The following is a 26,635-nucleotide window of genomic DNA, read 5'->3' on the forward strand; positions in this document are numbered from 1 at the left end:
CCAACCACAGATGCAATCAGCCATAGATGAATATTACATACTATGATTGAAGTCTAAAGCAATGTAACAGGGCACCATCACCTGGCCAAGCTGATGTATGAACCTATCACACCTCCTTATGCCTCTATTTTGTCAACCCTAAAGTAGTAATGAGTAGGAAGTTGTAATGAGCCCTACTGTGTATGAAGAGGAAACAGGACAATGTGTAAAAACCACCAGTACAGTTCTTGGGGCCTAGTAAGTACTCAATAAATAGCTTCAACACCAGCAGTCATGGCACAAAGCTGTTCGGCTAATGGACACTGATGGAATGCATGAAAAGAAAAATGAACTACTTAATGCAGCATTGATGGGACTAGATTAGGCAAGCCTGGAAAAGCAATAAAGAAGGGCGACTTTATCCTATAAGTAATGAGGAGATGTTCATGATAAAGACAAGGACTTTGAAGACTGAGGGGTCAGAACATGACTCAATTCTTGAGACTGGTATCTTCTGGCTCTACCTCCAAAGTGACCCCAAGGAAAGCTTTCTTGCAGGCTGCACCCAGGATGTTGATCACATACCTGGATTCTGGACTCAGCCTGTTTGGGTTCAAAAACCTACAAGTCGGGTGATCTTGGGTGTGCCATTAACATCTCTAAGCCTGAGTTTTCTCTTCTGAAAAATGGGTATGATGATACTGCCAACATCATAAGGATGCTGCAAAAATTAAACATATAATACATGTAAAGCGGTTAGCTTGGTGCTTTTAAATTTAGTAAGTAATTCATAAACATTAGCTCTCTGTATCATGGTGCACAGCTGGGTGCTAGCTTGACCTCTGCTAACTTACAGCTGGCTGGGATTTTTCAAGCAGGCTGGTCAGCACACCCTAATGTCAGATTTAATCAACAAAAAAAATGGCAGTTTGGTTTATTCATAATAGTAGTAGCTATCAATTATCAAGCAGTTGTTTTCTTGCAGGTCGTGCATAGGTGCTTCACATGCATAGGTGTTCTACACATGAACCCTGGGATGTAGGTATCATCGTCCCCATTTTACAGATAAGGAAACTGAGGGTCACACAGTTTAGTGACTTGCCAAAAGTATACACTTGCTAGTTGCAAACCAATAGTCTTTCTTCTCTACATAAAATCACTCAGTCTTACCCCAGAGGCTGCCAGAAGACCTTACCATATGGGGTTCACCTAGCCCAGTATCAAAGGGCCAGGCTCTTCTGTGGTATTGCTGTTTCACACAAAGCATCAGAAGGGGGTATAGCTCTGAATTCTGCATCTGAAAGAGGGAAGTTACAGGCAGGCTGTGGGCAGGACTGTGGACTCTGCAGGAAAACAAGCTCTTGGATTCTAACATTGCTTTCCCCATTCAAATGATAACACGTACCCATGGCGTCTATGTGTCCATGGGTAGGATGAATGGGAGGTTGGGTAACAGCTTCCTTTTCTAATCCAAAAACAGTGATCTAAGCCTAACTGTAGGGAGAGAATAACTGGATGCAGTGCAAAATTCACATCAGTTTTAGAAACCATTTTCTTCTAAAAGAGGCATTAGGGTCCATGAAGCAATACTGAAAGATGAATCTCCTTTATCTTCTCCCAGGTCTATTTTCTTAAATGCCAAATTGTGGTCTTCTTTCTTCTTCTTCCCAGATACCACCTGTGAGTCTGCTGACAGCCAAAGAAGATCCATAGACCCCTAAGTCTTCTTCCGGAAGATTTGATCGGTGTTGCAAATGAATGAGGCAAAGTGTACTGGCTTCACATCTTCCCTTGACAGCATCTAACAAAGGTTCCTGGAGTTCTATACCAACTTGAACTTCATCCTTTCATCCCCTTTGATTCAGTTGGGCCAAAGAATTGCCTAGATGCTCTCAGCTAGAAGAGAGAGGACCTAGCCTAGTTGGGAATCTGAGCTTTTGTAACCATTACTAACAATTCACTCTCCCTCAAATCTTACATTCACCTACAATGTGCCATATTACCTCCAGCTGACCCTGCTTGCCAAAAATATGCCTGCATTTTTATATTTATAATCTTTGTGTTCCACAGTTGCCATGGTAGTAAAATTTACACTCAACAGCCTCACTGCCATTTTCAACTACAAATGGAATTATTGTGCTCCCAGTTTGGCTCAGCAAAAAAGGAATGAACATGTACTATGGGCAGGCCCTGTGCTAGGCATAAGCCCTGGGGGCTGAGATGAAGAAGAGACTGGTTTCTATAAGCTTTTGCTCCCTTATAAAAAGCAGACTTTTCATTCCTCTTGTGATGAGATTGGGTTTTTGTTTTGTTTTGTTTTTTTAAGAAAAAATGAGGTAAAAAATGGCTTGTTTGAGCAGTGCAACAGTGGCTTAGTGGCAGAATTCTCCCCTGCCATGCCGGAGATCTGGGTTTGATTCCCAGTGCTTGCCCATGCAAAAAAAAAAAAAAAGCTTGCTTGCTGCGGCATCACAAATGTGCATGGATGCACTGTATATACCTTTGTCTAATGAATGAATAAATGAATGAATGGGCCCTCCTTTTTATAGTTCTGTAGTCTTCCCTTGCACTTAACTTCCTGTACAACTGTTCCAGTAACTCTCCTGTTGATTAGGATTTGGAACACACACAAAGAATTCCAGCTCCATAAAAGGGACTCAGCCACGGAAATGACAAATGTCAGGGCCTTTCATTTAGGGACCGTCTGTACCTCCTTTCTGCATTGTTTCCATGTGGAGGAATCAGTAAACTCTCCTGCTTTAGAACCAGAAATTTCCCTTGGCAAGCCCTCAAAAGTAAGGAGACTATAAGCTGTAGAGTGTTACAGTTATGAAACCAAAGCAGTGGCTCAAACAGACTGGTCTGAATTCCAGTCCTACCATTTGCCACATGTTGGGCCACAAGCAAATACTCATCCTCTCTTTGCCTCGACTTGTACCTCATCCTATTGTTGTGAGGATTAAATGAAACAATGAAAGGCCCTTAGCACAGCACCTGGCATAATGCAAAGCCAAAGTAGAAGTCAGCTGCCATTGTTACTACAAAGTTCCAGTCTTAGTGCACAGATGTAAATAGAATTCTTCCCTCAGCCACTTTCTCTCAGGCCCAAGGCCCCTGGGAGAACGAAAGGGGCTCCAGGATGAGAAGAGACTCATCACTTAGTTTTCCTAATCATTTTCCAGGATGAATGGAAGGACTGAACTTACCCATCCAGATGCACAGCCAGGATATAAGATGAATAACTCAGCCTTGCTGCTTCTCTGCATGAGCCACCAATCCCTCCAAGCTCACTTTGGCAAGGGCTGTGGGGACACAGCAGGAACATGGCCCCAAGGCTGTCCTTCAAAACCCCAGCACCCACACAGCCCAAGAGGTTAGAGAACTGTTAATGTATTAAACATACAGACAGGGCTGGAGTTGGGCAGAGTTTCCAAAGAGAAGGTTGATGGACAGGCCACAAAATTCAGTAAGAATAGTGGGGGCTGTACCATAAGGACCCCAGAGCAAATACAGAAGACCCCAAGCTGTGAGGCTGCTCCAGGTGGTATTTCATGCTGGCAGCACTGTAATTCTTACACACGTGGACGGCGACAACATTCAGCTTAGCCTGACAGGGAGCTTTGTATTAGGCTGAAGTATATCGAATATATCAATATCCCAAGGAATAAAAAAACTGCGTCTGGGCCCAATACTTCTTGTGTAATTTTAAAGTTTTATTGCACATGGAGACAGACCCTCAAAACAAAAGCCAAGCTGATGGGGGTAAAGAAAGGTGTATCACAGAGCAGGGCCCTGCAGGTGTGTGGGGAGCAATGCCTGTGACAGGATAATGACGCTGGATCCTATTTATTGAGCACTGTGCCAGGTTCTTTGCACACACACTGAGTAGCTGATATTCTATGGCAGCGCTATGTGGGAGGGAGCATTAGACCATTTCACAGAGGAGGAAACTGAGGCTTGGAGTCAGGAACACACACACACACATACACATAAAAAGAAGGAAAGTTTGCAACACATGAGTATGAGTGCTAAATCAGTATTCTGATTTTTCTTTTAGTCTCCAATATCTTAGAGCATCTGGAAATAAAAACCTAAAATTGTGGAATTGTAACCCATACCAAACTCTGACATCTGTTCTACAACTAATTGTTGCAATGTACTTTGAAATGTATTGCTTTTTTTGTACATATGCTATTTTTCACAAAAAAAAAAAGAAAAAGAGAGAGAAGGAAGAGTATAATACAGAAGATAGAATTTAACAAATGAATATGACTGCTAAGTCAATATATTGATTTTTTTTTGGTCTCCAGTGTCTTGGAGCAGCTAGAAGAAAAAAACGAAAAATCGTGGAACTATAATGCATACCAAACTTTAAAATCTGTTGTTACAATGTACTTGGAAATTTATTGCATTTTTGTATATATGCTATTTTTCACGATAAAAAAAAGGTCAAGAGAGAAAGGTAAATTCCCATGACTATTATGTATTAGGATAAACTCTATGACATTACTACTATTCAACCTGTTGATACCTACAAAAATGATAACTCCATAGGGTTCAACCTAATGTAACACATTATATAAATTATTTTATACACAATAAATTATATTATGCATAAATGTTATCTATAAATTATATAATATGCATAGCAGGAAGACCGCTTAGTGGTTGAGGGCACGGACTGCTGACTCAGACTGGATGAGAACCTTGGCTCAGCTGTTTACTCACGATGGGATCTGGAGGAGATTTTATATCCTTTCAGTGCCTCAGTTCCTCATCTATGAAGTAAGATTATTGTAAGAATTAAGCAGATGCGAGCCAAGAGCTAGAGCAGTGTGCACATGTTACTATTAGCAGTCACCCAGCATGCATTCACTCACTACTTCCTTGCACAACCCTTTGCAATCACCAGTGCCTCCTACATCTCAGTGAAATTCCAAGAAGACTTGCCTAGAATACTACATCTAGCAAGGATGCAGCAGGAATTCAAACTCAGATCTTTCTGAGTCCAGAGCTCTGCTGTTCCTCCTAGGTCACCCAGCTTCTCTTGATGGTCTTCCTGAACCTTCATTTGCCATTTGGTGAAAGGAGAGGTTGGACTACGTAACCTTATTCCTTCTGGCATCCAAATGCAAGATGCTTGCATCAAAGGAGCAGCATAGGAAGTAACGGCAGCACTCAGTACCACTCAATGCAGTGTCCTTAGCCATGTGGCCTGAAGCATTCTGTATTTAGGATTCCATGTTTTTTTTTTCTTTTCTGCTATTTCTTACCAGATTCCTAAGTACATTTCCTAATTAATCACTCCCACTTAATTTCCTAAAGCAATCACATCCTCCCCACAGGCAAGCGGCCTCATCTCAAGCAGAAACACACACACCAGCTGGCCCCTTAGCTACGTGGGAGTGTGTGAACAGTCCTTGGACACAGCCCAAAGAGTGGCACAGACACGGGAAAAATGCAGTTCGGGGAGCTGTACTCAAGAGGACACTTTTCCTATCCTGGTGACATGTGGGTTTCCTGGCAAACAAAAGGGACACTGAGATTTAGTCCTCTGAGGAAACCCCAGGATGTGGAAGAAATGGCTGGAGCATCTCAGGATGCAGGGAGACTCTGCCAGCAGCTACCCTGTGATGCCAAGCAGGGTTATATTGGTGGGGCAGGGGGGCTCAAATTCCACTCCCAACTTTGCTGCTTATTTGCTGTGTGACTTTGGACAAGCACTTTCATTCATCAAGCCTCAGTTTTCCCATCTTCAGAATGAGGATAGTTATAAATACAGTGTAAGTGTAAAGGCAGGTGCCTAAATTTGAAAGCCTATCAGAGAGAAGCAGATGATGTAAAAGATGAAACTTGGGCTAAGCGAAGGAAAAGCAACATGATGCCAAACTGCAGCAGACAAACAGTCTCTATAGGGAATGGCAGAGACTCCAGTGAACTAGAACCATGCCTTATCTAAAAGCCGCTCACTTATGGCCAGCCCCCCTGTTGCCAGATTTTCCAATTTTAAAAACAACTAGGGAAAGACGGGTTTTTATATGAAATCAGATCGTCTTCAACTGTTGGCAAAAAATCGGCATTAAAAAATATATATTATATGGGTTAATACCTCATAAGCCGAGCACAACATGTCAGGGGGCTGGATTTGGCCTACTGGCCTCTGGTTTGCAAACTCTGTCAATGTAAGTATCAACTGAGACAATGTCATATATAAAGCATTAGCACAGTGCATAACACATAATAAACACTCAATAAATGGTAGCTGTGGTTGTTACTGTTATCAGTTCTCTGTAACTCAGAACCCAAATCTATAACAATGGGTCTTACAATTCCTGAAAGTCATTTGGCTTGTGGACATCTGAGAAGACCAGTGAGGGCATTATAGAGATTGACCACTGTGCATACAAGACATTTATGCTGCTTTATTCATTTAAAACACACTTCACTGAGATTGAACTAGAGCAGCAGTTCTCTACCAGGAGATGATTTTGATCCCCCCGCCCCAGGGGATATATGGCAGTGTCTGAACCCCTTTGGATGTTACAAGGGAGAGGAAGCTATTACCGTCCGGTGGTCCCAGGTCAGGGGCACTGCTAAATGTCCTATAACATGCAAGACAGTCACCCACGCACAGAACCATGCAGCCCAAAAGGTGAGCAGAGCCAAGGTGGAGAAAGCCTGGGCGACATGGAAGTTTCCCTTTGTACCCTCTATACCAAAAGGACTCGACAGAGTCAGAGGCCTGGAAAGGTAAAAGAGAGGCTGCAGGGGTGGAGAGGATAGCAAGTGGAAGAATCAGCATCCATAAATATCTCCTCTTTAAGGCACCAGGCCCTGCTTTCACTCTGCTGCCTACAACACCTTCTGATCATCGTCTTAACAACTGTCACTTAAACACATCTCTTAAAAAATTCTGTTGGAGAGGCACCAATTTGGAAAATGGGCTATGGAGAAAGTGAGGGCTTGAGAGATGAGATGCTCAAGCCAAGGTCACTTGGCCAGCTGAAGGACAGACCTGGGACAGAATCGTCCTGGGTCACTGGTCCAGCTCCCACAGGAAGGCATCACTCCATTTTGCTGTTGCCATGGTAATTATAAATCAATTTCATCTATTCATTAAAAACAGTTACTCCATGGAATGCTCTCACAAAGCATTGTTGAACCCGTCCTACTTATTCCATGGATGTGTAAGCAATCACATTTTTGAATATCCTATAATTCTGTCTACATTTACCATTGGCCTTCACCTCGAATAGTAGAGAAAAGAGAGGTTCTATTGCACTGTGGTTGTCATGCATTACTATGACTATTTCAAACAAAGAAAATTGTGCTAGAAGCAAGGCAAGTGATTCTGGATCACCTTAAGAAAGGAAAAGAAAGAAAAGGAGAGTGACTTTTATCCATTCCTACATTATGTTGAGTGCCTCACATACCTTATCTTAATTAATCTTCTCTATAATTTGCAGAATTACTGTTAAGTCAGTTTTTTCAAACATTGCTGCACATCAGAAACACCTGGAAAATTAAAAAAGGAAACACCACCAAAATTATTACATCAGAATCTCTGGGGTTAGGATCCTGGCATTGGTAACTTTTTAATGCCCCAAGGTGATTCCAGTGTGCAGCCAACTTTGAGAATCAGAGTTTTGGGGATTATTATTCTCATATTACAGGTGATGCTGACATCCTAACGGCAAGATTAATTTGCCTAAAGGCACCCAGCTGGTGAATGGTGAGACTGTGATTCAAATGCAAGTCTGCCATAACCTTTCTCACTGTGCCACTTTCTCCCCAAAGGTTTGTTGTCCATTGCTCTCTGAGTTAGGGTTATTCTGTTATAAGTTTGTGAACTCCAGCAAAAAAGGAATTCAGTAGAAGGCTCTCAAGGGTTTCTGGATTCAATTAGCATCTTGAGAACAGGACTGGAGAAAGGAAAGCAGGCCTGGTTTGGCCATTGCAAATGTGCTCAGAAGAAATGGAAAGCATCGCGCCAATCTCTTTGTCCCTCTAGTCTCTGGTCAAGATACAAATTCCTTATTGCTAAATGTGCACAGAGTTTCTGTTTGGGTTGATGAAAGAGTTTTGGTAATGGACAGTGGCGATGGTGACACAACATTGTGAATGTAATTACTACCACTGAATTGCACATTAAAAAATGGTTAAGGGTGGGCCACGGTGGCTCAGCAGGCAAAATTCTCGGCTGCCGAACCAGAGACCCGGGTTCAAGTCCTGGTGCCTGCCTATGCAAAAAAAAAAAAAGGTTAAAATGGCAAAATTTCTGCTATGGGTATATGGGTATGTTACCACAATAAAATTTAAAATCAAACAAAACAAGGTTAGAGTTCCTCAGGAATGAAGCACCCAATTGACCTGACTTGTATCATGAGCTCATTCTTTGATCAGAAGAAGGCAAGACTCCTGCCTACACATTCACCAGGCTGTATCCCATGGGTGCAGAAGATGATACTTCAACAAAGTAAGACAGGCTGCTGCTAGGAAGGGGACTGGATCCCGGGCAGCCAAAATACGACAAATGTTGACTATAATTAAGACTATGATCCCCAGGGGGCATGCAGCAAAATTCCAGAACCTGTGTAATTGAAATCACTGAGATACAGTCATACAGGAGAAATATGCAGAAGATCAGAGACTAGAGGGAGAACCTGGAGAAGTGGCTGTGAATGTTTTGAAAATCATTTTCAAAATGTTATGAGTTCATGCATTTTTCTAAGGATAAGATCAATGTCTTTTATCAGACTATTTGGACTGTTTTCAAAAGAGGGTAAATTTCGGGCTCTTTGGGGGATCTTAGGGAAGAAAAGGAAGCGCTCATAGTGAATGGCTCCTAAAAGAGTCATAGATTGCAGAAATAAAGTGTCCTACATTGGCACCACATGGGAAAGACAGGTTCAAGTTGCCCAATTTGATCCAAGAAAACGATGCTTTCAAAAAAGGTGACAGTAAAGCAGACAAAAGGTAAGAGTTAATATGCTTGCCCATGGTTACATGGAGAGAATAGGGATACGGTATATCCAACAAGGAAAGGAAACATCAATCTCAGAGCAAAACAGTTATACCCTGGTGGGAGCTAGGAGGCGCTCTGGGGTCAAGAGCCAACAGGGGCAATTAAAACTTAGGCGTAGATGTTAAAATAGAGTCCTGACTGGGAAGTCCAGTCTTTGTCTGGGTCCTGAGTTAGTTTCCAAAAGGGCAGTTTTCTACCCCATAGGGTTTCTTCCCAGATGTCGGCATCAGCAGAACCCAGCATGCAGAGGCTTGGAAAATGAGACCATTGTGAGTTATAAGTATTAAATAAATAATTGTTAAATGCATAAGTTAATGAATGAATCAATATGCAAACAAAAGACCAGCAATTGCTAACCGTGGCCATTCAATTTATAGGTGCTGTGTGCTTAATTCCTACTAGTGGCAGGGCCTGAGCAAATGCTTTAATGCATGACTTAATTCTCATGCTCACAGTAACTCTAAAAGAGAATCACATCTTATAGATCAGCATCGTAAGACTCAAATTGATGAAGGGACTTATCTATAGTCACACATCAATAAGTGATAGGATTTGAAAGCGGATGTGTCCAACTTGGGCATCTGTGTGCCTCCCACAGTGCCACACTGTCTCGCAATACCCACACTTTAGTTAACATCTAATGTGTATTGAACATTTTTGCATACATTATTCCTGACCCTAACAACAGTTCTTGAGACGGGTATTAGTGTCTCCATCTGGGGGGGTGGGGGGGGGGGCGATGAGGAAAACTGATTCTAGAGAGTCAAATAATTCACCCAAGGCCACATTTTTTTTTTGATGTCTTTTTTTTTTAATTTATTTATTAAACATAATCACATACAAACTCAAACATTCTTACCATATAACAGTAACTCACACTATCATCACATAGTTGTATATTCATCATCATCATGATCATTTCTTAGAACATTTGCATCAATTCAGAAAAAGAAATAAAAAGAAAACAGAAAAAAATTCATGCATACTATACCCCTTACCCCTCCCTTTCATTGATCATTAGCATTTCAATCTACTAAATTTATTTTAACATTTGCTTCCCCTATTATTTATTTATTTTTAATCCATATGTTTTACTCATCTGTCGATAAGGTAGATAAAAGGAGCATCAGACACACGGTTTTCACAATCACACAGTCACACTGCGAAAGCTATATCATTATACAATCATCTTCAAGAGACATGACAAGGCCACATTTTGAATCCAGCTCTTTGGTTCTAAAATTCGGGGACTTTGCTCTAACCCTGCTGCCTATCATTTCTATTTAATCATTTTAAATGCTGTTGAGTTAAAGTATTAATCACATCTATAAGATGTGATTCTCTTTTAGAGTTACTGTGAGCATGAGAATTAAGTCATGCATTAAAGCATTTGCTCAGGCCCTGCCACTAGTAGGAATTTAGCACACAGCACCTATAAATTGAATGGCCACGGTTAGCAATTGCTGGTCTTTTGTTTGCATATTGATTCATTCATTAACTTATGCATTTAACAATTATTTATTTAATACTTATAACTCAATTATACTTCTCTTTCTCTGTAAAGAAATGTACAGCTCCTGCTCTCAAGGAGCTTCTGAATCTGTGCAGAGATCAGATAAATACAGAAAATAACAGTGATGATTGTATCACTGGAAGATTTTAAAACATGGCCACAAATCTTTTGATGCATCTTCCTTCAACAGGTGGCCCCTACCCTTGAATATGGGCTCCCTTGTACTGCTTAGGGCAACAAAATACAGCAGAAGAGGCACTATGTTCATTAAAAGTCATGTGGCTTCTGGATTGTTACCTGGCACACCTGCTCTGAGTCTTCATGTATGAAGTTAGCCTACTCGGAGACTGCCATGCCACATAGAGAGGGCACATGCAGTTGCTCTGGACGACAGTCTCAGCTGAGCCCAGCCTATGAGACTTCCTAGCCTGGGTAAGAGATACGGGAGTGAACAGCCTGTGGAAGATTCCAGCACCAGCCATTTAAATCTCCCTCAGTTATTCCATTCTTCCTAGATTAGTCCTCAAACAGCACAGAGCAGAGAAAAACATCCCCACTGAGCCGAGTCCAAAATCCTGACCCAGAGATTCAGTGAGCATAATAAAATAGGTGTTGTTTCATGCTACTACAGTTTGGATTGGGTTGTTGGGTAGCAATAGGTAATCAGAATAATGGCTTTTGCAGTAGTTACTTATGCTGGGCACTGTCCCTTAAATTTAAAAATGTATTATTGTCTGATTTGAACCTCCCTGCAACACAATGAAGCAGGTAATACTGTTAAAAGAAGGTGCCCCAAATTATTCAGCTGGTGATGGCATTCAAGCATAGGTTACTCTAACTCCACATTCTCTGCTCTAAATCATCCTGCCGTAGAGGAAGGGAACTCATGACTTTGTACAGAGCCTACAAAACCCAAAGCCAACCCTTTTTAAGAAACGCTGACTGCTATTTTTGAAACGAAACATATTTTCTTTCTTAATTTCAGGAGGTTTACTGTGGAACTGAGCTAATTATTTGAGCCTTAATCAAAGACCAGCCACTCCCTGAAGCAGCTGTCCTGGCCTCTCTATTGCCTCTAGAAAGTCCCTTGGGTTGGTTGGATGTTGGCTCAGGTCTAAACCCAAAATCCTAACCCCCTGTATTGAGGATTCATTGATCCTTGGAGAGCATCCAATCTACTCCTTTCATTTAAAATGGAAGAAACTGAGGCCCAGAGAGGCCAAGTGACTTGTCCAAGGTCACACAGTGTGTCAGAGGCACAGCCAGGTCTCCAAATTCCCAGGCAAGCATTCTTTCCACTACACCATGCTGCAATTGCTAAAAATTCCCCAGAGCTGCCTCCCTCAGCCCTCCTCTCGACAAAGCTGCTTTCCCCCACACAACTACACACAGTCACATTTGGCAAGAGGTGCTATCAGCCCCGCTCTGCTTGTGAAATGCTGTTTTGCAAAGGGCCCTCTTTGTTCTTTAGCAACACAGACAAAGAAAACTGTAGTGCAGTCTTCTTGGAAAGAGACGTTTTTTGTTTTAAAGACGAGGAGACAGCTTCCTGGTTAGAACATGGCTCAAATTGGTGTGCAGCTCCAGGAGGGAAAGAACCCAGAGATTTAGGACTTTGCAAAATTTCTAGAACTTACAAAGAGGGCACATGGCAGGGGGAAACTTAAGAGAAATATTTCAGAAAGCATTGAAATGTACATCTAAACAGAGTAAACAGAGCAGATTGGTTACCATCTTGTGGTATGAAGCAATTAGAAGAGTGGGGAAACTAGAATCATTAAAAACTCCCAGGAAGAAATTGGACATCCCATTTTGGACTGCTGCGCCAATCCTGGTTCTCAGCATTTCTTCCCTTACAGTTTTACCATGCTGGATCCTCCCTCTCTAGACTCTAAACAAGCTACAACCTTGGTGCTTAGAGGTCTCAGGCTATGATCTGTAATCCTAAATTCCCCATCTGGTCCCCCTGCCCCTGTCTCTATTTTTTGTACCTGATTTGGTCCCTCTTCTGTCTCCTCAGCTTTCCCAGATTAGCTGAGGCTTCCTATGGATATGAGCTATTTCTAATGAAGACCAAATGCTGTGAACAAAGCTGAAATGGAAGCAGAGCTAGCTTCTAATGAGGGATGAGCACTCCAGAAAGCTAAGGACACCTCCAGTTACATCTCTAAAATCCTTTGAGGTGTGTTGAGGTCAATAGGGAAGGGAGGAATCAAATGATCTCCAGAGATACCTCAAGAGCCTAAAATTCTCTTGGCTGGGGAAGGAAAAGAGAGGGGGAAGAACAGAATCGAGTTCCATGGCAGAAATTCAGGACTTATAAACTGGTAGCAGATGGAAAGCGCCAGCCTCTAGCAGGAAGCGATACAGCGGGCATGCTTCTTAGAATCACAGGTCCTCCCTTGCAAAGGTCCTCCCTTGCAAAGGTGAACGCTGGCTGAGATCTGCCCTCCTACACAAACACACCCACACACGCACATAACATCACAGGTCTCCAGGCACAAGGCCAGATCTCCAAGAAGGAAACTCCTTACTGGCCAAATGAAGATTCTCAAACCCTCCTTACCAGAGCCAAGTCTTCCCTACTAGCCTACCCCACTCATAGCCAAACTGGGCCAAAGAGAGCAAATTATCATTCCAAAATCCCTGTCTCATTTTCCTGAGGGAAAAGTCCCATCTGCTTGGTTAAATCTAGGAGAGAAGAACAAGGGAGTTACCCCAAGGAAATATTCTCCAGTGGTCCCGGACAGCAGGGGCAGCGTGGGAGGGGCGGGGCAGCCGGCCTTCCAGGGGAGACCCTGCATCTCCACACGGCCTCCCTGCTGCTATGCTGTGTGTCAGTGTTTACAAAATGCTTCTCAAATAAGCTCCGTGTTCTATGCAGAGTTAGGACTCTAATAGAATGCAGAACTTGTGCTATTTGCCAGCTAGCTGTGGAGACACACTTGAATGCTTTCTCAGATACAACTGTTCTTACATTAGTATTTTCCCCATGAATTTCTTTCTTTCTCTCTTTGTTTATTTTTGGTAATTCCACTTGTACTGTTGTTGTTGTTTTTATGATGTACAGGTTTTGCTACATATTTGTACCCACTAAACAGGATGATTGGGACTTGCTTTTCGTCAGGGATTCCTGTTGGTGTTTGCATCCTTCATTGTTCTGGCCTCTTCCCCATCATCCTGTACATCTCTCTGAGCCCATCCTGGTGGTCTTCACTTGGTCAGTCATTTGATGGGAAGGGGGAGCCCAAGCTGATTTCCACACTATTTTGAGCTGTTCAGGCTATATGGACATTCCACTTGCTTTGTCCATTGTTGTTCCTGAGATATAGTAGGCGCTCAATAAATGGCTCCTTTAAACGACTCTATCTTTCAAGGATCCCTTATTTGGTCCTACAGTCTGGGACAATGTAGGTTATTAATTACCCAATGAGGTAAAAAGTCCTATAACTCCACCTGATTGGGTTGCTGACATGGCTGGGGTGAAGCTCATTTGCATTTGTAAGAGATGCAACATGGGAAGTGAAAAGGAAACTTGGAGTAAGAGTTGGAAGACCTGGATGAGAAAGTACTCTGAGTCTCAGTTTCCTCATCTGTAATTAAGAGTATCTAAAATATACTATATAGGTTATAAAATATATAGGTTATAAAATATAACCTAATCATCTCCCAGATACAAGATTTAGTGGCTAAAACCAGGTAATATGGATGGACACACACAAGTCCTTGCATAGCACTTTGTCAGGCACTTGCAAACATTTGATTTCATTCAAACCTTGCATGGGTCAGCCCATGAGACAAGTGTCATTCCTCGCATTCCAAAGTTTTTAGATGAGACAACTGAGGTTCAGAAAGCTACTGAGACAAGATCCCCAAGTTAGAAAATGATGGAACCCAGGATTCAATCAGGTCTTTCTACTCATTACATCCAAATGACACTCCCCAGTGTTTTCCCACTGATACCAGTTAGAAAATTCACATATAGAACATTTTTCTACTTACATTTTAGAGCTGGAAAGAATTGGGTTGAAGAAAAATTATGTCAGTGAAGTACTAGATAGTCCAGAAACTTCTGAGCAGGACAGCTTTCTGATGAAGTCATCATTGCAGTGTTTTTCAGTTACAGAACAATTTGCTCTATTCTCTGCTTAGAGCATAACTTGCTAAGGAGAATGTCTGAGTATTTTACATGCATAGAGTTCAGCCCCAGGGCATCACTCCACAACACCCTGGACACCATAGAAGGCTTCAGATAGCCATGAATATGAAGTCTTAGGTTGCTTCCAGGGCAGAACTATGAGTTGGGGGTCTCTAGTCTCCAACGAGGGCTCCAAGCCACAAAGATCCTCCTGAAATCCAATCTCGGGACTTGGGGCTTGGAGGGCAGCAGTCCACATTCAGTACCAAAGCTGTAGGGAGCTTCATAGAGGGCAGAAGAGGACCAGAAGCCAAGCTGGAAGGGTCACTGTAGGGTTCAGGAGCAGCCCAGGCTCAGGGAGGGATGCCCGAGATATACAAGTCCACGGTCAGGCACATAAAACTCAGACCTAAGGAGAAGCACAGACTCCACACCATGCAGACTAGCCTAGGTCAGGGCAGACACTAATTCTAGGAGACAGGGGAGCATAGGGTGTGTATGCCAGGTAGCAGACAGGAAGTAGGGAGGTAGAAAAACTCAAGGATGAGACAATGTCGTGGTTAAATACATTGGCAGGCTTTCTGAAACCACAAGAGACACATAGCAGGATGAATCAGGGGTCAGCAACCCAGGCTGGTATTCCACACGAGAGATGAGGGGTCTAAGCCCACACATGCAGTGATAAGGCCATGGTAAGTGAGGTCACTTCTCTTCCAACCAGGATGCATCTTATTACATTCTGCTTTAACAGGACCTGATCCCAGGGTGGAAGGAGCCCAGAGCTCATGGCAAAGAGAAAGCAAGTGGTACCTCTAACTGGAAAGGAAGAAAAGCCCTGAAAAAATGTTGGCAGACATTTGAGGGGGAAAATACTATTCAATAAGTCTCATCAGAACTACTCTTGGCAGAATAAATAAAGAAACCCTACATCTCAACAACAAAAACAGAAACAACCCAGGTAAAACGTGGGTAAAAACTCTAATAAACATTTCCCTCAAAATGTTACCAATAGTCAAAAAGCACATGATAAGATGCTCAACATAAATAGCCATTAGGGAAATGAAAATCAAAACCAGAATGAGATAGCACTTCTTACCATAAGGATAGCTATTTAAAAAAATAACATATTGGTACAGATGTGGAGGAATTAGAGTTTTCGTGCATTTGCTGGTAGGGGAATATAAAATGGTGCAGCCACTACAGAAAATAGAATGACAAGTCCTCAAAAAGCTAAATATAGAAATGCCATATGACCTGGCAATTCTACTCTTAGGAATATACCCCAAAGAACTGAAAATAGAGCCTCAAACATACTTGTATACTATTGTTCATAGCAGCATTATTCATAACAGCCAAAAAGGAAGAAACAGCCAGTTTCCATCAAGAGATGACTGGATATACATACCATACTCCTTACCCCTCGCTTTCATTTATCACTAGCCATTTCAAACTAAATTTATTTTAACATTTGTTCCCCCTATTATTTATTTTTATAATAATCTTTTTTTCTGTTACCGTTTTATTTCTTTTTCTGTTGTCTTTTTATTTCTTTTTCTAAATCGATGCAAATGTTCTAAGAAATGATGAATATGCAACTATGTGATGTTATTAAGAATTACTGATTATATATGTAGAATGCAATGATATGTTAATATTTTTGTTTGTTGTTAATTTAAAAAAAAGAGATGATTGGATAAACAAAATGTGTCACATATATATAATGGAATATTATTCAGCCATAAGAATGAACGTTCCTGATATATGCTACAATATGGATGAAACTTGAAAACATTATGCTGAGTAAAACAAGCCAAACACAAAAGGATAAACATTGAGTGATTCCAATTCCATGAAGTATCTAGGATAAGCAAATTCATAGAGACCAAAAGCAGATTAGAGCCCAGAGGAGACTGGATGGAGGGAACTTGGGGAATTATTGCTTAAAGGATACAGTGTATTGTTTGGTGGTGAAAAAGTTTTGATAATGGATGGTCCTGATGGCAGCACAACATTGTAAATATAATTAGCGCCACTGAACTGTACACTTAAAAATGGTTAAAGTGGTAAATGCAACATTTATATATAATATAAATGAAATATTTACATATATAGTATATAAATGCTAGACAATCCAGAAACTTGTGTGGCAGATTTCTGGTCAGGAAAGCAGCCCAGTAAAGTCAATGCTGCATTTTTCAACTACAGAATAATTTGCTCTGTCCTCTGCTTGGGGTACAAGGAACTCAGTAGTATGGCCAACAGAAAAAAAAAATAACAATAACAATAATAAACAATTGCTTTTAAAGGGTTTATTCCCTCAAATGCAAAATAAGTAATTATAATTATAATAATAATTAGCGACAAAACCATGGTAGTTTTCCCCAAGACTTAGCCTACTGGATTCGATGCCAAATGCCCCTGTTATGCTATATGCAGCTTCTATCATTTCAAATTGGGCTCAGGTCCTTTTAGGTTCCATCTAACCATGAACTTCTGTGAATTTGTACCACTTTCTCATTTCTGCCTATGGGAATCCCAGTCATCCTTTAAGCTCCAACTCAAATGCCACCCACTTCCCCAAACTGAACATGACTTAGCCATCAACAGGTGTCCAGAGGTGCCCATTGTTGACCTTTCCCCCGGTAATGCCTTGTACCTAAGAGTTGTTCATGGATTCAACCTAGGTATATATAATTTTCTTCTCCTGGTTGTCCTTTGAGAATGGAGCTGACCTAAAAGATCTGGGGAGAATGATATGGCCAGTGGGGCAAGGTTGAGACCACTCTCTGTGGTTTGAATCTGCCTCAACTGCCCTTAGCTGGGAAAGCGACTTCACCTCTGACCTCAGTTCCCTCTCCTGTAAAATGAGGAAAGTATTAGCACTCACCTCAGATGACTGTTAGAAAGACCAAATGAGTTCATGCACATAAAGTGTGAGACCAGTGTCAGGCACAAAGTAAGCGTTCAATAAATTTTAGCTGTTGTTGTGATGGTGTTCTTTACACTTTGTTCTTTACACTTCAACCTCCATCACATCTGTTCTCAGCCCTACTCGAGTAAATGTGCCCCACGCCATTTGTCTAACGGCCACCCAAGATATTTAAGGCAATCGTGTTTAAAAAGCTGAGGCTACCAGAGCTCTGAGGCTGACAGATGGGTCCAGTTTCTTGGGATAAAATATCTGCCAGGAAAGAATAACAAGCACACACACACACACACACACACACACACACACACACACACAACATTCCATGCTACTGGGGCTTCTGGTAACAGCCTCAGGGCAAGGACAACACTGAAGTCATGATAGTGCTATGAGAAACCAAGAAAATACAACGAACAGAGGGATTCAGCATTAAAATTATTTTCTCTCATTCCAGAGAAAATTAGAATAATGGAACCCTGGGGAAAGAAGATGCTAGACCCATAAGACTTCAGCATTTTTATCTATCCCAGCCAGAAAGAAAAGGAGAATATATTTATACAGTTCACATCTGGGTCCATATAAGGCTTGAAAAAAGAGCAGAGCGGACTCTGCTGATTATATTGACAACCTGGATAAGGATCTATAAGGCAAGTTCACCAAAGCTGCAGAGAAATAAATTGTAGGAGATGGGGAGAGGAGTGGTTAATATGCTACATGAGAAAATCAAACTAAAAAATGTTCTTGACAAGCTGATGAAATGAAAGCATTTGCCAAAATTTAATTGGGCTAAATGAAAAGTATGGTACTTAGACTCCAAAAAGTCAACTACATATATCTAAGATGGGAGAAAAGAGGGATCAACAGCAGTGAAGGGTGAGATGGAACCAGAGAACTGCCTGGTCAAGATGAGCCAAATCAGGGGCGAGGCTGTCCAGAGTTAAATATGTCTCATAAGAATGCATTGATAGAAGTCAAATAAGAATGCAAAGGAACGGAAGGTCTCATTCTCACTAAAATAGTGTGTGGCCTTGTGTCAAAGAAAATTGGCACTTATTCAGAGAAAGATAACTAGGGATAAGGAAGGGGACTTGTCTCCAAACTCTAACATGTGCAGAAGAGTTAAATTAATTATAAAAGTTTATTGAAGTAAAGAGAAGATTTAGGAAAATGGGAGGGCAAGAAACAAAACAAGATTTTATATCTCCAGCATTTGGAAAAAGAATCATATTTGCTCTGCAAAAACAATCAATGAGACATAGGTTCAACCCCCAAACAAAGAAAATATTCTTATTAGAACTCTTTTAAAAATGAAATAATTTGCTTTACGAAGTATTGAGTTCCTCACCACTAGAGGTAGTCACACAAAGGGGTTTGAACTCTTTCCCCAAAATCATGATGGTGGAAGATCAACCTAAGCACGGTTGGAAAACTTGGACAGGATGAAATGAACCCTTTTAACTCTGACAATCTGTATTTTTCCAAATTGGGTTTCATCCTCAGCCATCTTCTGGAATGAGGGTTAGAATTAGATCATAATGATGGTAGGAAAATTTATTGAGGATTCACTATGTTCCGGGAAGTCTATGTGACTTAATTCAATTCTCAAAGCATCCTACGAAGGGTGTGCCATTATTATCCCCTCAGACAAATGAGGAAACTAAATTCATCCAGTTAGTAAGAAGGGGAACCAGGATTTGAACACCGGTTGGCTCTGGAGTCCACATCTTTCACCCCGAAGATTGTTACATTTTCCACCTATTTGTCCACTCAATTTCTTTTTTTGTATGCTTATATGGGGGGGTCACATTTCATTTTTTTTCCATGTGGATATGCCCTTATTGCAGCACCGTTTGTTGAATTTCATTTGTTTGTTTGCTTGTTTATTTGTTTGGGAAGTGCGTGGGCCGGGAATCGAACCCCGCCTCCCTCATGGCAGGCAAGAATTCTACCACTGAGCTTCCTTGGACCCCCTGTCCACTCAACTTTGAGGACCTTTAATCACAAGTCCTTCAACCAGTGTTCCCCAGGGCGCTTGCTGTATCAGTACAGCGCTGCCAACAGAACTATGAAGACTGTAGTGAGGGGAAAGAAAATAGAGCCTATCGGTAGTCACAATCCAGGTTTTCTGAACAGAAAAGCAGACGATCCTCTTACAAGCTCTGAGTTAAATTTAAGGATGGGAAATGATGAATAATTGAAGACCTTGAAAAATCAACACAGTGCTCCATACAGAGCAGGCACCTCTTCTGCATCTATCCCATTCAGGATTAGTGATGGTCCAGAAAAGCTCTCTGGAAAATCCTCCATTCTTTGTGTGTGTGTGTGTGTGTGTGTGTGTGTGTGTATCTTCTCAGCAGTGCACAAAAGGGTTAAGACCATCTTACATAATGAGGGTGGAACATGCTAGTAAATACAGCTGTTTCAAGTAAAAGCAGTAACAGAGGCAGACTCGGGAAGTCAGTAAAAGGAGGTATTTAGGGAAAGATAGAAGGAATGGAGTATTAAAAAAAAAAAAAGTCGGGGCCAAAAATTTCCCATGAAAATCCACCCCCAAAAATAAATAAATAAAATGCATTCCTTATTTAAATATACCACAAAGCAGTGTGCCTATGGAAAAGATATAAACCACTTCAACTGAAATCCCTTTTTCATGGAACAGAGGCCAACCTGGGCTTAGCTGCAGAGGCAGGATGGAGAGAGAGGGAGGGGCCAGGCAGCAGAGTGTGGGGCACAACCTAAGTGCAGAGGAGAAACTTGCCGTGACAATGGCTCCTGGCTGGAGCAAATTTAGAGTGGGCACTCTCAAACCACCTACATGATGGAGCCCTAGACAAAGAAATAGAGACAGGAGCCAGAGCGGCCATCATTCATAGCTTGCAGAAGGCTCCTATGTGCCAGGTACTGTGTTAAGCACTTCCAGTACATTATTTCATTTAATCCTCCCAAAGAGGAATGTTTCTTCTATGCACGTGATGGTTGAGAAATCATTGTTTAGAAGTCATCACAACAATGATGAGTGAACAATGAGTCAGGCACTGCAGTGGAGGCCTTACCTCAGGCCACGTTCACACCACCCCCATGGGGTCTTTATGGGTGTGGAAATAAGGTACAAAGGGATTAAACAGATGGCAGTCCAGAGAAGTGGAGCAACCTATTCAGGATGCAACAGCAAGGAAGCAACAGAGTCAGAATTCAAACCCAGATCTGTCCCTGAAGCCCTAGTGCCAACCACAATGCCAAGGGCTCCGAAACCTTGTTACAGCCCACTTAGTGCAGGAAAAAGATCCCACAGGTTTCTGACCCATCATTCTCATTTCTAGGAGAGAAAGAACTCAGTGACAAAAAAACTGAATTGAAGAAAAACAAAGTAACACTCAAAATGGCAACGAAAAAATGCAGAAATAATATAAGACCCAAATGATCGACAAAAGCAAAACTTAATAATGATCCTTCAAATACATCAATTAATACAAGAAGAGCAGCAATCAAAAACCACAGTGAGCTCAAGATGATGCTGATGAGTTCCTGATTAGAAAGTCCTATGGTTTTAAGTGTTCAAGATTTCTAGCATGTGGACAGTAGGAGTTTTGCAAGGTTGCTAAGCAACGTCTGGCATCCAGACTCCAGAGTGGATCACTCAATAGGTGTCCTTGGTAACTCTAGTAAGGCAATCATTTTAATTCATGAAAGCCAAATTTTAGAAACCCTTAATAACTCAGGTAATCGGCTACTAGTAAGTAGACCTTAGCCATACATAAGAATGCAAATCAACAATTGCCCATCTTTCACTTGTAAGAACTAAAGAAACACTTGTATTTGGGGGGCTCATCGTTCATTTATTCAACACATATTTGTTGAAAACCTACTATGTGCCAGGCACTATTCTAGACACTGGGCAGAGGACTATCACAATCCACCAATGCCTGAAGACCATATGTGTAAAACTACTAGGCAATACTAGAATTCCACCTTCTGGAAACTGAGGCCCAGAGAGGTAAAGCAATCTGTTCAGAGTCACACAGCACCCTGGAGGCAAGTGTGTTCAGCTGCCCCATGCAGCCCAGTAGACTCACCAGGAAGGCACTCTGCTTCCCCAAAAGACCAAATCACCATGGCTACCCCTGAAAGACCCTGTGATTCACCAGCTTGTCTCTCGTCGGAGCTGGCCCTGAGGGCTCGCGAATACCAGGATGTAGGGCTTGGCCACTGAGCATCTTGGAAAGTCTCCCACTTGACCTTGGGACCTCTGTGGTCAAGTGAGGGAAAGCCTACGACACGGTGTCGGTTTTTATTGGACCCAACCACCGGGGAAGCTTGCCGTCATCTGGAGTGATGGAGAAAATTAAGTTACCACATTCTCACGTTTCAGTCTTCAGTTTTCCTTCGCAAACAGGAAATGTTTATTTAAATACGGCAGTCTCCAGCATGAGTTGGAGCCAAGTGAAAAACCAAAGATGTCCACTCTTGCCCTACTCCGCTGTTCAGGCCACCACCTCTCCAGGGGTGAGAAGTGGGCCTCTGCCTGCCTTCAGGCAGGACAGGGGGGCAGAGGCCCCACGTGGGGGTGCCTTTACATCGGTCTCCTCTTTTTCCAGGCTGAGACTGTGGTTGGAGAAGAATTCCATCTGTGGGCTCTTTTCATACTCAAAAGGGTAAATGCAACATCTGTTTACTCTGTGCTCCGTGGTAAATGTTTTGTTTCAGGCACCACTGCTCACTTCCTCTCCTCTTGTCCCCTATCTCTGCTGCATGGATAATAAATTACACCGAATTCTCTGTGTTTATTTAGCTTTCCTGTGGGTGTCACCTCCTCACAAAGAGAAAAAAAAATTGTCAGTAGTTTATAAAAAAGAGTTTCTCTTTCTGTGTGATGTGCCGACATTATGGGGAAGAAGACAGACCCCCAACTCAGATACTGGCTTAATTATGAACAATTTAGCAGGCCCCACTCCAGGCCCAAAGCAAAGTCCAAATGGAGCCTGCATTATCCTCACTTGGGTTTTCACTTTCATGAGCGAACAAGGTCCCAGAAGTCAAAAGCTTCCAAAGAGGCAACCACTACACACGCTGACATGCAAATTTCCCCATAAAAGCAGAGTCACAGGAGTGGAGAAGAGGAGAACTGTTTTTTTTGTTTTTATAAAAGACAATCAAAACTTTTGAAATCAGAAAATTAGATTTTAAGAAGGTAAGGTCCTGGGCATCTGACGGCAGCGCTGGCATGAAAAAATGAGCCCTGGGAATTTTAAAAGCCTCACCAAAGGAAGTTTCCATCTTCCATCCTTTGTTTACATTCTTTAAGCTGAATGGCTGATTTTGCTTCTATATATGCAATAAGTGTATATACATTTACTAGAACACAGTAGATGCTCAGTTACGTTTGTTGAATGAATGAAGGGTGGAATGAATGAGAAATTCCTCCCCAAGGAGATCGTTACCATGGCCTAGAAATGCCAAATATCCCCAGGAGCTTGCAGAATTGAAATGTTACATCTGAGTTGACTGAGAGAGGGGGTGAAGGGGTGAAGGGCTGCTGGTGGGCAGCCTGTAAACTCTGCTGTGCTCTTGAACGCGCCTGCTCCTGGGCACTGCCTCCTCATCCCGGGAAGAAGGGGCCTAGGATGAGAGGCCCATCTTGACATCGCCATCGTCCCCATGCACCCCAGCCAAAGCAGCACCAGTGACCCAAAGCATGGCAGATGTGAATCAGATATTTCAAAGCTGCTCTTTCTTTGCCAATGCCTGTCAGTGGCCATGACTGCAGCAAGAGGCTCATGGGAATGCTCAAGACTTCAGTCTCTATTCAGTGTCTCCAGTTGCAAAACAGATGGGTAGCACCGAGCTGCCTGGGTCTCCTGGGGGAGGTGGCTGGGCGGCATGTTGGCTACAACACTGTGCATGCAGCTTTTGAAAACTTCCTACCTGCCAGGAGGAGAGCAGTCTCCTCTCTTTGGTTTCCCAAATACACAGCAGGATTTTGAAGAAAGGAGGGTAGGAGCAGACACAAGATCCCAAGGAAAACAGTTAATGTCAAAGCAAGCTGAATGTTTGCAAGGTATACCCATAGCAGCAGTAGCCTATTCCAAGTCACAGGCTAGCCAAGAACCCTCCTAGGACCATCTGTTTACAGATCTCGGCCTGAACTGACCCTTGTTTCAAGGATGTATAGCAGAGTGGGAGGGGGCTTGTGCTTGGGTGCCAGAGAGGCTTGGATTCAAACACTTACCAGCTACATGACCTTGAGCACGTGACAAGACAGCTTAACTGTAAAACGGGGTCATAAACATTACCTATATAACTAATAGCGTTGTGGTGGAGATTCAATGAGATGACACATGCTCAAATTGAGGTATGGAAAGCATTCATTAAACTTAGCTACAGTCATTATTTCATGACCACATGTGGTCGGCACTGGTGTGTGCAGAAGAAGAACTGAGATTGTAAGTTAAAGTTATCCAAAAATGCCACTAAAGCAAGTTCGTCACTGGAAGGATGTGGTATAATGGAATATTTGAATTAAGGTGTGGAAAACCTTGTTGTGTGGCCTTGAGCAAGTCACTTCACATTTCTGGGAGCCTCAGATTCTACCTGTGTTTAAGAAGGTTCTGCTCTAACGCTCGAGGATTGAATGGTTCACACTGGCAAAACCATCACTGTGTTGGAAAAGAAAATGTTTGGGACCAAGCAACAGCTCCAGGAATAGAGAGGGCAGCTCCTTATGAAGACTCTGCCCAGACATACACAAAGAGTAATTGGAGTAGAAGAGCTCAGGTGTTGGAGGATAGGTGAAGGACAGGAATAACATACTCTAGGATGCACTCTCATCACCTCTCCATTCCAGCGCAAAGTCAAGAAGGAAGAATCAAAGAGAGTGAGGCATGGAGAGACGCTATCATATGAGAGCAAACCTCACCCACTCCCCAGCTGTGTTCCCAGGATATTTCCCACTCCCCTCCACCATTTTTCCTCCTTCCGAATCCCCAACTGATGGCTAAGAGGAACCCACCCTGAGTCCACGTTTTGAATTTGGTCCGAGGATCAAAATGATGCATGTTTCTAAAACGTTGACATATGAAAAGTAAATATTTGGTTGCACAACTGCGGTTAAAACTAGGGTCAAGCCACCTCACTCTCCAAGAGCCTCTCCACTGGCTGCCAAGCCCGGGGTCGGAGGCTGCGTGCGGTTTGTAAGATTATAGCGCTCGGTCTCATTTAAAGGGCTGTCAGCATTTCCATTCTCCGGCCGATTTGGGAAGGCATTTATAACCGAGCCATAAAAAAGTCATCCCGGCTGCAACTTGGCATTTCCGAGGCTGCGCTCCAGGCAGAGAACCGGGTTTCGTGAGCTCCCACTCTGAATTCGTCCAGCTCCTCAGAAGTTAGACCTTCACACACACTCTCAACTTTCCTTGCAAGGGCAGCCAGAGAGTGGATGGCCCATTCTGATGTCCAAGCCGGTCGCGGTCTCAGAGGCCTTCCCTCCGGCCTCCCTGATCTGACGCCCCTCACCCTCCAGCATTCTCCTTCACACCTTCTTTAATGAGCGCGGACCCCTTACCCTCACCCCAAGGCCTCTCTGGCGGCAGTGTCTTCTCCCCTCACCTCCTGCCAGAGGTCTCCTTGGAAGCTGCCAGCGGGCCTTGAGTCTGGCGCCCTCACCCCCTGGAGGGTCACTTCTCCTTGCCCATCGTGGGGCAGGAGAGTGGATTAGGGACCTCTCTCTCCAGATTTGCCCAAAGTCACAGACCCCCCCCGCCCCCAACTCAGAGAGTGAAGGATCGGATCAAGGGGGCCGATAGGGTGAAAGCAGAGAACGCATCTGCGCGGCCCAGGGAAAAGGAGGGATCTGGCGCCTGGTGGGGGAGCGGGGGGGGTGGGTGTCTCTGAGACCAGGTGGGTGGCCCGGGTGTGGCGCGGCCGGGAGGGGGTACTCACAGGCGCTCGGCGTTGCGGGGGATGCCCCGGGGAACCGCTCGAAGGCCCAGCCCGTGGCAGTCCACGCTGGCGGCGGAGCAGGTACACTTGGTGGGGCAAGCGGCGGCGGGGGGCCAGCTCAGGACGCTCACCAGCGCCAAGGCCAGAGCCAGGCGGGCGCGCACGGCGGCGCCGGCCCCTGTCCGCCCAAGAGCCATGGTGTGCAGGGGCCCGCGCCCGGAGGAAGCTGCCTCGGCGGGGCAAGGCGCGTGGAGCCAGGGGAGGCGCGCGATGAGCGCGGGCGGCCTGGGGAGCCCGCGGCGGAGTTGGCGCGGAGGAGGAGCGAGCTCGGCGCTCAGGCGCACCGGGCGCGGGCGGAGCGGGGCGCGCCGGGCGGCGGCGGCAGCAGCAGCAGCTCCATCGGCGGGGCGGGCGCTGCCCCGCAGCACATCGCTTGAAGGGGTGCCTAGGTGCCGACCGACCCCTGGTCCCGCGGCCCGGGACCTGGGGCGAGAGTAGTGGGGCGCGCGGCACTCGGGGTGGTCCGGCTTGGGGCCGGGCTCGGGAGCGCGGCGGCGGCTGGGACACTGGGCAGAAGGGTGAGCTGGCCGGCGCTCGCTCTCTCCATTCACTGAGCAGGGCAGACACCCGAGACGCGGGGCCCACCCCTCCCGCCCCCCAAAAATGCCAGCTCCGCCTCTCATTGGCTGCGGCGCGCGTCACGTTGACTAAGTTGGGAACTTTGCTGGAGCGATCGAGAGCCTGCAGGGAGGAGGCCACGGAGGAGAGAGAGGGAAGGAGCGGGGGAAGGAAGGGGCTCAGCTAGCAATGGCCCCAGGAATTTTGCCCCAGAAAAGAAACTGAGAGACTGATTCACTCTTAGGAGCCCGAAACTGATAAGGCTTGTGGTACTTTTTCTTTATTCCCGACACTGAGCTGAGCACCCTGCTTTTATTCTCTTCCAGCCTCAACGCGGTCCCGCAAGGGGGCTGATGAATACCCGGTTTACAAAATAAAAAGCCAAAGCTCAGAGAAGTGAAGTGGCTTGCCTGTATTCACACAGGTACTGAGACCCCAAAGCACTCAAATCCACCCACGTTTTACATAGCAGCCCATTGAAAAGGTGTCCCCACCACTCTT

At 43.9% G+C, this 26,635-nt stretch overlaps 1 protein-coding gene across 1 annotated transcript in view; it reads right to left on the reverse strand.

Annotated features, from left to right (window-relative positions):
• The window catches only part of SLIT3 (slit guidance ligand 3), a 617,936-nt gene extending 592,223 nt beyond the window's left edge, over window positions 1-25,713 (reverse strand). Inside the window, exon 1 of the mRNA XM_077137609.1 lies at window positions 25,517-25,713. Coding sequence (XP_076993724.1) covers window positions 25,517-25,713 — 197 coding nt within the window. The remainder of the gene's footprint in view (window positions 1-25,516) is intronic.
• Between the last annotated feature and the right edge of the window lie 922 nt (window positions 25,714-26,635).

The sequence above is a fragment of the Tamandua tetradactyla genome, chromosome 20 (genome assembly GCF_023851605.1).
Source record: "Tamandua tetradactyla isolate mTamTet1 chromosome 20, mTamTet1.pri, whole genome shotgun sequence".
NCBI classification, from domain to species: Eukaryota; Metazoa; Chordata; class Mammalia; order Pilosa; family Myrmecophagidae; genus Tamandua; species Tamandua tetradactyla.